The 14461-nt window shown below is 49.0% G+C and overlaps 2 protein-coding genes across 2 annotated transcripts; both read left to right on the forward strand.

The window, feature by feature from the left end:
* The first annotated feature begins 172 nt into the window (after positions 1-172).
* Positions 173-4072, forward strand: LOC142774894 (uncharacterized). Its single transcript, XM_075876039.1, has 4 exons — positions 173-287; positions 1069-1264; positions 3620-3817; positions 4067-4072. Exons 1-4 carry the CDS (start codon positions 235-237, stop codon positions 4070-4072), a joined length of 453 nt encoding a protein of 150 aa, XP_075732154.1. The 5' UTR covers positions 173-234.
* An 836-nt stretch (positions 4073-4908) lies between these two features.
* Positions 4909-13469, forward strand: LOC142774189 (uncharacterized). The gene is made up of 4 exons (XM_075874580.1): positions 4909-5235; positions 6745-6916; positions 11685-11913; positions 13276-13469. Exons 1-4 carry the CDS (start codon positions 5069-5071, stop codon positions 13443-13445), a joined length of 738 nt encoding a protein of 245 aa, XP_075730695.1. The 5' UTR covers positions 4909-5068; the 3' UTR covers positions 13446-13469.
* The last annotated feature ends 992 nt before the right edge of the window (positions 13470-14461 follow it).

Here is a 14461-nt window from a genome sequence, read left to right on the forward strand (position 1 = left end):
AGAATTGGGTGCGCGTAACCATATCGCAACATCAGCTAGCATCTTGTCCAGGCAGTGTTCGGTAAACCCATGTAGTGGGTAACAGCCATGACTGAAGGAGCATGCTAGCTACTGAGGCAACTTGTCATTCCAGAAGAGCATCTCTGTTATCTTTACCACCATCATCATGCAGAGCAGTCTGTTAGAAGAAGAAGATTGCAACTTTGGGCGCCGTGGTCAGTGTGGACCAGGCCAATGGAGTATTGCAGCTACGATCCTGACGAGTATGTTGTCGAACGGACGTCATGGTGAGCTCTGTTGTCACTTCCTGTTCTGTTATTAGGGCACCGAACGGACAAGAGATTAACTGGTGATTACGCTAGAACAATACATGGGCCTGCGAATGCTCCTGTGCGTGCAATGCAGCGCTTATTGCAAAGGGGGTCGGGTAACACAAGCGATAACGCCAAAACCCCCTTTCAGGTCTTTCATGGAGGAAGGACCTCGGGAGTGCTCGTTCATTTGTAGGCTCGGTCCCTGATAGCGCCGAGTTGTCCCTTCGTCCAGTTTGCTCTCTGCACATTGAGACCCCGTCCGACGACTGCGAAGCTGGTCTTCGCACTCGACAATGGTTGATGGTGGGAGTCCAGTAAAACGTCAACCCCCCCCCCCCAAACACACACACACGCACACATTGGGAAATCTGCGCTCCTATACACCTAATCATGTGCAGTTGGCAACGAAGAGGCGCAATAGCATTTGCGAGGTGCCGAATGACCCCGGAACCTGGCTATGGATGTGGGCATACAATAAGGTTGAACGCTGGGCTAGTAGGTGACTGATTATTTTACCGTAAGTTAAAGTAGCGCACTTTTTGACATAGACAACAGGGACAAGAAGCAATGTCGTGTCCTCCTTGTCCATGTTAAAAAGTGCGCCACTTACCCTTACGGTAAAAGGCGTGCATACGTAGTCGAATCGGGCTCGATGAGCTATCTGTGATCGCGTCGATATTAAGAATAATCTACCCAGCTTGTAGTCGCGATTTATCGCCTCTCAACTTCCTCACGCTGTGTTGCATGGAACCAGGCGCTGTTGGCGGTGTCGCTTGCCGCGGTACGACACCCTGGCCTTTCTCCTGCTGCACGCGGGGTACGTGTCCCAGTGGGCGTTCGACTACCGCTTCTACCGGGCCGGCGGACTGACCCTAGTCAACGTGGGCCACGTGGTGGCCGTGCAGCAGGTGGCAATGGTACTGGGTCGCATTATCCCCCTCACTCGAATGGTGAGTAGCCGTTCCACGCAGGAAACAAAACTGATGATGTCCCTTATGCATTCACCCCAAGCCTGTTTCACAGTGCGAGTGACTGAGCGGCAGCGTTCGCGACGATGAACGCGAGTTCGTCTCACATGCTATTGCGCGATGCCCGTCCCTCTGATGGGTCGCGGGATGTGTTGCTCGAGGAGGCCGAATAATTTCATCTCGACTCCACCGCTGCAGTCACGTGTTCCTCACGTCACTGCTCTGCCATTTGTCCAACTCTGGCGATGACGATCACAGCGAGTAGTCGATGCTCTAGAAACCAGTTTTGGGCTCGTGCGACGGCAGCCGCTCCGTACTTGGGGCAATATTGCTCGCATGTGAAACAGGCTTTAGGTGACTCGAAGGCAAACGCCATCGTCTTCTTTTTCTACTCAGTTGGTGTACTGATAAAGCTTTCTGCACTTAACGTTGTTTCGGGCTGCCTCCAGGATCGGAGGCAGGCATTTCGATATTTGCGGACCCCGCCTGATTTTGTAGCGTAAGGTACACTGGCCGAGGTTGAGCAGTTCTTTGTGGCTTATTGAGAGCCTTGCTGCGCATGCCCGAGGACCAGTGACATCACACGGCGCACAGATGGCGCGCTGCGGAAGGCCTGGAAGCTCCTGGAATGACGTGTCACTATTTTGGGCTAGCGCTTGACCCGCCTGAAATCTCTTGCTAGTTCGACCGTCTGTCCATACATGCGTCCATCCGTAGCTCATGCCACGTATATTCTGGCATAGCCGAGCTTAGCGACTGCTAATGCATTTCTTAGTCGGTCCATGACAGGCGTCCGACGGCGTCCGCGAGTGGGCAGGTGTTATCTCTCTGCTTACACTCCCTCTCCCATAGCAATAGCTGCGGGCGCGCGTGCTTATCCTTGCCCCTAGCAACCGGAGCAGGTGGTGCGAGCGGAGTAGCGGCCAGAGAGTGGAAAGGAGGAGCGCACTTTGGCGTGTGAAAGCGCTCTCATCGCGGAAGCTCGGCGCAGCTCCCGCGTGTGAGTAGGCAGTGTAGGAGAGGGCATGTACAGTGTTTCGCCGCTCCTCTCACCGTTCGCTCTCTCTCCTAGGTGCTGCGCCGTACTCCCTACCGGGCTGCAGAAATTAGGCGCCTTTTTCTAGCCACTACCACCACCACCTCTCTCTCCTCCCTGCGTCCAACTCTCCCGTCTGCTCCCTCGTACGTATATATAAATGTAGGATATATCAATGTAGGGAAGCATGCGCCTCACTCTCGACCGTTTGCTGCCCGATGAATGTGTAAATAAATGCTTACGCTACAAATCCTCGTCTCGTCATTAATTTACACAATTAAAATTAGTACGCCGTGTATTCTCGGCGCAAGAAATACATTCGCATTTCCTCACGATTCCCTTCGTAGAAGTGGTGACAATTTCTTTGTTAAAAGCTACCGTGCGCCATCCCCCGTAGTCTGGATGCTCGCGTGATCATGACGCAAAAAGTCACGTGTTGGGCCGACACTGCTCGCTTCGAAATGGGTGGGCTTGCCAAGGCTGGCTGCGTGACGTCATGCTCCCTCCTTTCATTTTCTCCACGTGTCCCGTCATTGGGACGTCGCAACATCACAATAAGTTTTCACTATTTGTCGTCATGATGACATCGATGACAACAGCACGTAGTTATTTTTTAATCTATGGTCTTGATGCCGTGTTCGACGAGTCGTGTTTGACGTGTGGCATCTAAGTCTTTCGCCTTGGCATACACTATACGAGATTGGCGTTACGCAGTGTCCGCATTAGTTGCGAGCACGACAATCCAGGTAGTGTGAGAAGGAAACTATCAGCAGTGTGCCGTAGATTTGACTCCGGAGAACTTTGTTACTTCTTGTACTGGTCATCTTTGACAATCTACCGCGTTCGAAAAGTAGCGTTTCTCAGCGATTGCGACATGAAAGGCATTAAAACCACACGTGACATGTTCCAGCTGCCCATGCATGTGCGAGACCTTCATCTTCACTAAAAAGAGACTTTAGACACTCATTCTATTTGTACACTAATACATAACAAACAAAACACGTGAATGCTATAGCTTTCATATGTACTGCATATAAATTTATTATGTATGCAACAAAACTTTCAGGAAGCATTTTCGCAAGGAGTGTGCGGTGTGCCACAAGCTATATGTGTTTCGTTAGAGGTTTCTGTGTTTCTGGCTGTGCTCTGTGTTACGGAGCTGTAAGAGCAATTCCAGACATGTTTCTTTTGTAAGAGTAATATAAACCAAGTAGTCGTACTTACTATCGTAATCAAGAAAGCATATCAATAAGACAGCAACAGTGGCTTAGAGAAGGCCCTTTGTCGTCGTCTCGTCGCAGCCCTGCCCATCGCGGAAGCTACCCCGCATACGCATACCGAGAGGTCTGGCACTGGCAATCCCGCTGGCACTGGCAATCGCCATGATGGCCAAGGCCCGCGGTCATTTCTACGCAGCGGCTGCGGCGCAGGGCTTCTTGGTGTCGGCCATCGCGGAAGCGGTGTGCCCCATCGACGATGTCGACATCTCCGTCTGGCAGGTGACCGACTACGTAACGAATGCAGTGTTTTTTTTTTTTTTAGCGTGTCGAGTCAAGCCTATACCGTATACACTGCGGCACCCGAAGGTGGGGCAACGAGCGTAATTCGAATACTAAACTACGGCTCTTGGCAAGCTGGGACATATATTAATGGGGAACCTAGGATATAACAAAGGGGACAAAATGAGAGCTTCATTATTGTTAAACCAATATAAGATTTGAAATGTTGACTTGATTAACATTGCGCAGCAGTGACACTTGAGCGAGTTGGCGCATGAATGTACGGCGCTGTGTGATCAATTGTCGTTTCGTCTGCTTTGCTGAATAACATTTGGGAGAACGTGTACACATACACGTATTGGTGCTGCTCGTCAGGGACGGCCTCGTAGCGTGTGGGGGAAGGAGGAGGGAAGAGGTGAGCGTGTGGGTTGTGCGGCCGCCTCCTCCAAAGTTTTCTCACGCCGAAAGACACGTTTCACACTCGCCGCTGTGGCTACGAGGGGCGCTGGCTGACTCTCCTCGGGATCGCACGCACAAAACTTCCCAACGAAGTGAACGAGAAAGCGCCTTCTGTCATGTTCTCGGTTGGCCATCGGACGTGTGTGAGCTCGAGTTGCACCGACAAAAGCGTGTCTTTACATCATCTATAGTTCCATCGGTGTTGCTACACTACAGTTAAAAACAACAAATGCTGCCCCCCCCCCGCTTTCTTCTACTCACTAGTACCATTCATTTGATTAGGGTGTGCTGTGAACGGGAGCGAAGACGGTACTGTAATTCAGCTAAATATCGGATGGGCCCCATTACTGCACTCTAAAAAAAGATAAAGTAAAAAAGGATGTCTTTTTTTGTTCCACAACATTAGGCATCATCTGGCTTGCTTGGGCTTTCTTTCTCGAAATCTTAGCACTGGCCGGTTTCCTACCAAAAAAAGATATGTCACGCAGATAACGCGCATGTCATTCGTGACCTGAGAGTGCCGGGCGCGCGGCGATAGTACCAGGAAATGACCGCAAGATAAACGACGAGCCTTTTACTCGATCTTTCGTTTTCTTTTTCTTTTTCTGAGTGTGTAGAATATCGGAGAAAAAGAAACGTATTCAGCGGTTTCTTTAACCTTTCGTATAGGGCTGCGCCAGCCACGTCATCTGGACGCTGGTGGCCGTGCAAGTGGACTACCTGCACTTCGACATCGGCACCGTCTACCTTACGGCAGCAGTCTGCTACGTGGCCGCTCTCGTGTGCCAGCGGATGGTGGGACGTTCGGGCCGAAGGCGCTGTTGCTCGTCCCTCGCGAAGCGGGTCTTTCGTCAACTGGACGCAGGGTGCGGCAGTTCTGACGAGGACGACGATTCAGCGTGCAGCTCTCGAACCGCGTTAGCGTTGCCCCGACCTTCTGGACAGTCGCTGAATTTCAGGTATGCGATAGCGGTTTGGGCCGTCTTATTGTTAGGACACTAAGCAGAGCGTTTGCTGAAACAATCTCACGATGAGTGTCGAAGCCCGTGCAGTTGGTGTGCATTCAATGCGTAGAAAACGCCGCCGCAAAGGGGCTTAACCTTATATATTGGATTTTTGTAAGGGTTATGCGGGCTGGCGGCGACAATAAATGTTCGGTCACCGAACACACCAACCTGTCTTTCGCGGTTTCCACTATGACCGGGTGGATAGTACGATATGATTCGGATGAATGGATAACTGGTTGGAATGAGTATATGAAATGGTATGGATGGCTCAATGGATGGGTAGATAAAATGGTGCTTGGTTAGATGGGATGGATAGGTGTAATGATATGGACGAACGGAATGGTAGATATAATAGTATGGGTAGACGAAATGAGTAGACGGGAAGTAACGGATAGATGAAACCGGTAGATAGGTTGGTGGAATAAAATATGTATGAAGGGATGGAAAGTAACCCCCGTATTCAGAAACTCTCCTCGACTCGTCTTTCACCGTTCACTTGACAGAGTTGAGCACTGCGCCGCTGCTCGACTGAAAATGATGCTGCGCTACTCAAGAATCACAGCAGATTATCGCTGATATGCAGTGACTTGCTGGGCCTAGAGACGGTGCTCCCATCAGCTTTCTCAAGTGAAGGTGCAGTGTTGAGTGAAGGGACGTTCTAGCATACGGGGGTAATTCATCCAATCAGTGCCGTCTTTTAAACAGGTTGGTGTCTCAAAGTACAGCACCGCTTGGTGGTGTTGATATTAAAGTCGGTAGCTCGTCGGGTACTCAGACGGACGGCGTAGCGCCTACAATAAAAAAAATGAGGCTCGACGAGTGTGGTAGACGTCACGAAAGCACGGAGCAAAAGTCAGAAGAATGCTAATAGCATCGAAAGTTGTCCACTAAAATATGAAACTGTGACGTCACACTGATTTGCAGTGGTTTTGGCGCGAAATGAGAAGCTTCATTTTTTTTCTGCTAATGATAAACATGTTATCCAGACTTTAGATAAAAGCAGAGCACAAAAAAAAGACAAGACGGACAAGAAGGCAGGACTACTTGTCCTTTTTTTTTTTCGCTCTATTTCTTTCTTGAGCCAATGAACCAGCTGGCCTATCGAAGCGTTCTATTAGTTTTAAGATGAAACTGAAACAACTAGTTGTGAAAGAATGACTTATCCCTTGAAATTTATTTAGTGTTTCTTTGAAGTCGTTTTCATGTGATTCGACAGTTTTGTACGCTATGTACGTAAGACTTGCTGCTGGGCAAGCTGGTTGACATCTACAGGATCTATGTTAACGTGAGCCAAAAAAAAAGATATCTATAAATAAAAAAGTTATCCGCTGATCATCTTGCTTCCCATCTATTTCGTTCTTAAGCTCTTGTTTAGTGCTAGCGCTAACACGTATCACTCCGCTATGTGTGCTTTCGCCGCATCCCTTGCACGTACTACATATCACCGGTGAACTTCCGCAGGCTTCTGTGGCTGGCGTTCTACGCGGAGAGCTCGAGTCGCGTCGCCATGACTGTGAGTAGCGTGTGCATCCAGACAACTGCCATACTGGCCCGCGTCGCATTTCCAGCTGTCGTGGAGATACCGTGCTACCAGTACGTGTCTTCGTTGCCTATTCTACTGGTCGTCAGGCTGGTAAGTGTTCCGTTATCCACAGCGAAGTGAATTCAATAATTGATATGCAGTGATAAACGTTATTGATCTAACCAGTCAGTATAGTCTTGAGATGACGGGCTTGTCGTACATAATCCTTAAAGAGATACTGAACAAAATTTTTGCCGCCAATATTTTCTGTCGAATCGATAGATTGGATCATGAAATCGATAGAGACAACCGTTAGCCCGAGCAGATTCTACGGGAAAAAATAATAATGAAATTAATGCTTGTGTCACAAACTGTCGCGTCTAGCGGCAATGCCGTGAACTAGAGGATGTGACGTTGGGTGACGTCATACTCACCGGAAACTGGGAAGCCAACGATGTCGGCCATTGCCCGCGTCTTTCGACTCGCTCATCTTCCACTTGGGTTCTCAAAGCCGGTATGAACAGCAACAGCAGCGAACAATGCTTCCGGCTGGGGCAAAGTGCCAGCGGTGTTGTGGAAAGGAAAGAGTGGAGTGAAAGGAGAGCTGCAGAAAAGGAAGAGGAGGACGAGAAAACTTGCATCCTGCAAGCGCCTCGGTGAGTTCGATGTCACTGCTCGCGAGCAGCCACCGCGCGTTCACAATCAATCGGAAATACAACCAACTGTTCAAAAATACGGGAAATAAACTCTGTTTATCGGAACAGTGGCATCTATCGAATGGAATTTCGAAGTTGCGTTAAAGTTTTCTGTCTTTTTTTTTTTGTTCAGTATCCCTTTAACTACAGAGCGCTGCCTTAGTAGGGGACAGAGAAGTACACAGCTGCTCAGAACAAGTCCGTTCTCACATGAGTGATCGGTTTTTTAATAGCACGTCATTAGACCATGCACTGAAGGCCCTGTGCCTTTGAGCCAATGCTTACGAATGCCTAGTAGTATTCTTCAAGTGAATGAAAATAAGGAGAGGTTGGTGCCAATGCGTGGCGTCGGCTACCCCTCTTCTACAACAGTCTACATCGCATATTAGGTAACAAACAGGAGGCTATACATACGTTACATAGTACAACACTTACGCACTGAGTCGAGTTTTTTAAATACATAAATGTGTCCACACCACACAGAATTCGTAAAAATACAAGTAATCACGCAATTTAATACTCAAATTCGGGCAAGATGTGGGCTACAAAAATGTAGAAGCGTACCGTATCAGAAAGAAAAGTGATTATGTAGGTGATACTACTGCGGCATTGCGCCACAAAAAATTATTAGATTAGGCGTTATTCTGGCGAAATGTCTTCTTTTGGTTATGACGGGGAGTACTGTAGTCGTGCCGCCGCGGTTGTATGTTGGCCAAGGGACTTGGCTCCTGACCCGCAGGTCACGGGATCGAGTCTTGGCTGCGGGGACTGCGTTTTCGATAAAAGCGAAAGTGCTGTAGGCCTGTGTGCTTAGATTTGGGTGCACATCAAAGAACCCCAGGTAGACAATTTGCCGTACACTCTCAGTTAGGGGCTGGATAACGAACGGAACATAGGCGGTGCACTTCTGCGTACTGACTAAAACCTTGTCTACAGGGAGCCCGGCATTAACAATACCCGTGACATCAGCGCGGCATGGAAGTCACGCATACAGCCGGTAAGAGCAAGCGTAAGAAAGAAAAAAAGGGGGAGAGCCACCGTCTCTCTCACGCCAGCCTGACGCCAGGAGCCGGCATCAACTTACGCAGAACCGTGCAGCCACAAGCACGAGCGCGAAAAAAAAAAGAGACCCCCTTCTCCCCCACCCCCACCCGTGCCGACACCACGGCGGCTGTGCGCCTGCAGCACCAGCGTCACGTTCACCGTCGCCTGCATGCCTGCCGTGGCATCTGTGCGTCGCCGTTTCGTCCCACTGTCTTCTTATGGTCGTATTTGTTCAAGATCGTCTGGGATGGAAATATTTTCCAGTGCTATATGACATACTTTATTCAAGATATCATACATCTCTCTGCATTTGGGAATACACTGGGGTGTGCAATCGCATTGTTACTCTTTTGACATCAATAAAAAAGTCAGATTTGGGTGCATGATAAAGAACCCCAGGTGCACGAAATATCTGGAGCCCTCCACTACGGCGTCTCTCATACTCATATGGTGGTTTTGGAATGTTAAACCCCTCATATCAATCAATAATTCAATGAAAGTGTACAAACAACTTTCCGTTTATCAGTTGTCGAGGTATGACACTGTGTCATGCATTAAATAAGAGTGTTAGTGCATGCGCGACAGCTTACTGAAACACTGGCCTATGTATGTTGGTGCTCGTGTTCTCGAAACAAGTTGAACTAATGATTTTAGAAAAGCATGGTAAAAAAGAAACAAACCAAAGGCCATGAGACAGAAAAAGATCGAAATTGAAAACAGATCGGTCGATGTTTGATTAGTGGTGTCGTAATTTGATGATGAACATCAAGTACAGAAGTCAGGTGCAGAAGTCAGCAGGAGAGCCCCGCCGCGGTGGTCTAGTGGCTAAGGTACTCGGGTGCTGACGCGCAGGTGGCGTGTTCGAATCCCGGCTGCGGCGGCTGCATTTCTGGAGGAGGCGGAAATGTTGTAGTCCCATGTGCTCAGATTTGAGTGCACGTTAAAGTGCCCCAGGTGGTCGAAATTTCCGGAGCCCTCCACTACGACATCTCTCATAATCTTATGGTGGTTTTGGGACGTCAAACCCCACATAACAATCAATCAATCGAAGTCAACACGAGAGCGTATTTCATCGACATTTGCTCACTCTTTTGAATAATAAAAAGTTCTCATATTCTCATATTCAAGCATGGATTTGTAACAGTGAACCACGACCAAGACAACCAGTGTACTGCTCTGGAGATAATGTATCAGTTATAAAAATTCCCATTTTCTAACGAGCAACTGCTAGCAGTAACAATAAATATTTTGAGGTTCGTTCTGTGCCATTTCTTGACCATAACTGCGCGCCGACGTTCAAGAAAGATGTGCAGAGGCATTATTTTTTTTTTTTGGAGGGAGACCGACCTGTCCGTCGCAAATTTGTGTACGTCATACTTGACCTTGGCGTGAGTTTCGACATTCACTTGAACAGCGGTGTGAGGCTGAATAAAGGTAAGAGTAGCCACTCGCCATAAATAAGATAAGTTCAAGACTGAAAATGAGTAAAAACGACACTATATAGCGAAATAATGCAAATAAATTCTAATTGTAGAAATAAGTAATCGTTGAAATGCTAAAAATTGCTGCTGCCCCAGCGTGCAGCTCGCGGCAGTTCACGCGTACGAAATGCAAATGTTAGAGAAGGCACGCTAAAATACCCATGCAACGTTTACGTGCGGAAGCGCATTGTCTTCAAACAGCTGAGACAATAGGCTGCTGTCACTGACACGCGTGTACCTCCCGACACAAATAAGCGAAATTTCTCCAAGCACAGGTTTCGACAGCCGAACACAACCTCGTCCGCGAATTTCGGAGAGCGTAACACTCGCAGTTCACGCGGAAGCACTAAAACGACGCACAAACACACGTTCACGACGTTCTTGCGGAACGGTGCACCATGAACCGAAGTCGGAGCCCAAAAGCGCTCACCGTGGGTGTCTCGAATTCACGAAGCCCAGCAAACTATTCGCTGATCAAATGCATGCGTGTGGCACAAAAACAGTTCAAGGTTCCGAAGACTGTTTGCGAAAATCCTCTTGGTATATATATACCGCCGCAAAAAGACTCACCTTCACGCGAGGGCGCTGTGGTGCAATGGGCAAGACATCTGCTTCACGTGCATGTGCTCCCGAGTTCGACTCCAGGGCTGTGCTTTGCATGTTAATCTCGCAAATATAGATGATTGTGATACTAATGGTTTTCAAATTTCCTGTAGTCGTAATATCCGCTGCATTCTCGGCGAGAAACTCATCTCAAAAGCGTAAAGCAATGCTTTTTTTTCCGCCACCGCCACAGGGCCGGGCCACCTACGGAAGTGTCACGCCTAACCGCAGGCCGTATCTTGCGAGGAAAACTTTGATTTAAAATCCCGGCTAAGCTTTGTCCCGGCTTTTCTGAAGGCCACGTAAAATCGGGCTGGTTTCTCTGGGACACGGCTACAGAGACGCGTAGAAGCGGCGATAATTTGACTTGATTTCCTGTCTGCGGGTGTGTAGTCTAGCCAGGTTTTCACTAAGAGTGTAGCCGTCCACTACGGCGTCTCTCATAATCGTATGGTGGTTTCGGTACCTTGAACCCCACAAATCAGCCCCGCAGTGGTGATCTAGTGGCTAAGGTACTCGGCTGTCGCGGGATCGAATCCCGGCTGCGGCGGCTGACTTTCCGATGGAGGCGGAAATGTTGGATTAGGGTGCACGTTAAAGAACCCCAGGTGGTCTAAATTTCCGGAGCCCCCCACTACGACATCTCTCATAATGAGATAGTGGTTTTGGGACGTGAAACCCCCAAAAATTAATAAATGAACCTCACATATTTATCAATCAGTTTGACATGCGTACTTCCTGCCGCTTGATAAAGCGGATCTCATAGACCAGCCCTTATCTTACGCACTTGTGTTTTGCGATTTACAATGCAGGTCGGAGCTATTCGGAGGCTAGGGTTAAGCATTCTACAGAGTCCCGAAAGATTTAATGGTGTAGAGATGACCACCTGAACATTTGGTAGGAGGTACGTAGGCAAAACGAAGTAATTATACTGTATATAGTGCTCTCTGAATTGGCGCTTTTGGAAGTGGCTCCATTTGATATTTCGGCTCTCCCTCTGTCCGTTGTCGACGCCGCACCTTACACTTCAAATTACGTGGAACCGTTTCTGCGCAGCTGTTGGAGCAGTTGGCCGCTAGCCAGGCCTCGCGTTGGCCCCAGTCATGTGGCCGCCTGGTGTTCCTCTTCAGCGGCTACATGGTGTCCTCGATGGCGTTGCTGCTCCACTTCCAGACCTACGTCCACCAGGGGGACTTGTGCGCGCTGCACATGATGCTCGCCTATGCGACGTCACTCTCGTGCACGGCCGGAGCAGTGAGACCCATCTGGGAGACACATCTGGCCGGTCAGTGTCTGCAAACATCTCAGGCATGAATAACGTGAAAGAATAACAGGTCTTGGGCGACTCGAGTTTCAGCTGGCACAACGCCAAGATAATTTTTAAGGAGCGATGCTCCTTAAGCCCACCGTGGCCGTCGAAGCACCTAGCGCCGGGCAAGCGCGCCGGGCAAAACAACAGGCTTTGGCAGATCGCTGCGCGCACGGCACACGCTCAGTCGTTCCCGCCACCGGGCGCTGCAGACGCTCTCCCCATCCACTTCCTACGCTGCAGTCTTCATGAAATTCAGCAGTGAGATCACACGTGTAGTGTGAATTCTATGGACCCTCGCTTATGGACCCTCGAATTCTATGGACCTGCCTTTGAAAACCATATAGTTGTTCATGCTAAAACATCATATATAACATAGCGTGCCTCCAATAAATGAACGCCAAAGAAAATAACCGAACTTACTTTTTGGAATTAAGGTTCAGCAATAAAAAAAATTGCACCATCTCCCGCTAAAGGGAAGCATGCGATGACGCGAAGCAGCACTGGTGTTCACTTGCGTTTGCATTTGTTGTTTCCATATGTATGCTTCATTAGTTTGTGGAGTTGCGTGTGTGTTGTGTACCGCTTAGGTTACCCCACCCCCCCTTCCCGTTTGTAAGTGTTACCGTGTGCGTTCCGCAAAGGGAACGCTCAGTACTGCAAGGATACGAGCGCACAGCTGTGACTGAGAGATAAACGGAGAGGAGATACAAAGCGGAGGCAGCGCTCTACCACTTCCTCCACCCACCTCCTCGCGCTCAAAAGAGGAGAGGGGCCCTCGACGACCGTCCTCACCCCCGAATGCGCATGAGCCAACTCTCTCTCCTCCGACCTCCTCACGCTTGCGAGAGATAAGGGGGAGAGTTTACGCATGCGCAGTAATGGTGGTCACGCCGCACACCGGATTGAAATACGCCATACATCGCTTCGCACCTAAAACATCGCACTCACACACGTTGTCACCCAGACGCTTGCAGCAGGAGGACACTACAGAAAATCGTGTCACATTGCTCGATAAGGAAACGTTCTAGGTCACGAAAAATTCGCCCCGTTTGTAATTCGAACAGAGGATAAACACCTTCATGGTGCAGGACTACCCTCATGGCACGAGTACGAGCGACCGGACACGGGCAAATTTTTCATGTGGGACGCGTTATTTTTTAGAAAATTCACATTAAGTTCCTTCTCTCTACAAACGGGTTGTGACAAACTTTTTGTTTTTTTCACATTTCAAGCACCTTATACAACTTTGCGGACTTCCGTAGAAGTAATTTGCCAGAATTCACATGACTCATCATTCAGACTTTGTTTTTCCTTTCCTTCTCTTTCGCGCGCTAGGCTTCGTATCGGCAGCCATGCTGGTGTGGCCCGTCGGTCGGATTGACCAGTTCGACGGTGCCCTGGCCTGGGCCTCCCTAGCCCTGATGCTGGGCTGCTCTGCGGCCACCATCTCCTTCGTCGCGGCTGCTTTGAGACCGAGCAGGATGCGCGTCAGGAGTCAACGCTGACAGCCAGTTCGCGCACAATCCTAGCGCTGAAAAGATGCAACCCGCTCTACTTGCCTTTGCTTTAGAGCTTGGCGTGTTGTTGATGTTAATAAATATGCTTAAATATCAGCCGACATTAGCGGTTTGTTTATGGCTACACACGTCGACTACATTAAACGTATCCTCAGACAGGTGTCGCCATCTTGACGAATTCTCACGCGGTGGCCACCAGGGGCGCAGCCAGGTTTTTTTTTTTTTGGGGGGGGGAGGGAGGGTGTCAGAAATACTTTAAGCTCGTACGTGCGTTTGTATACGTGCAAAACTGGAAATTTTCGAGGAGGGTTTGAACCCTATCACCCCTCCAACTCCCCCGTTGGCTACGCCCCTGGTTGGCACACTTCGATGTAGGTGAACTGCTAAAATATCTTTTGCTTATATTTAGGTGCGGGTTAAGGAACCACTATGGGGCGGAAATTTCCGGAGCCCTCCGTTATGGCGTCTTTCATAATCATGTCGTGGTTTCGGGAACGTAAAACCCCATTAGTTCTTACTGCGTACCCGGTCGAGGAAGCAACGCAGTGGACGTTAATGGAAAAGCTCTATCCTATAGACTATTTTACGAGCGACTAATGGTACCACTTGGGTGGGCTCTTAACTTGGCCTTTCTGTTATCTTTTTCAACTTTACGAACAGTCCTACGGTAGATGCATATGCATGAAAATATTTTGGTTAGTGCAATAGAAGTTCCATCTATACAGCAGTCATGCGTCTGATTTGTAAACCGTGTATTGAAACATCTTCAGACCCGATAGCAGACTCATGCTTGAAACCTTCCAGTCGGGATTGCCTTTGCGAAGTAGCTAAAGGTCGCTATCTGTTAATCATAGATGGTTCCACAATACCCGTCCTCCGACAGGAGCACCGTATACATACCGTCGGAACTTGACAATCGATGTCCTTGTAGAGGGACAAGGGGTCAGAAATCCAGTACTTGTAATAGACTGGCACGGGCAATTCTTAAGAGAAAATCGCAGCCA

The sequence above is a fragment of the Rhipicephalus microplus genome, chromosome 10 (genome assembly GCF_043290135.1).
Source record: "Rhipicephalus microplus isolate Deutch F79 chromosome 10, USDA_Rmic, whole genome shotgun sequence".
Taxonomy (NCBI): domain Eukaryota; kingdom Metazoa; phylum Arthropoda; class Arachnida; order Ixodida; family Ixodidae; genus Rhipicephalus; species Rhipicephalus microplus.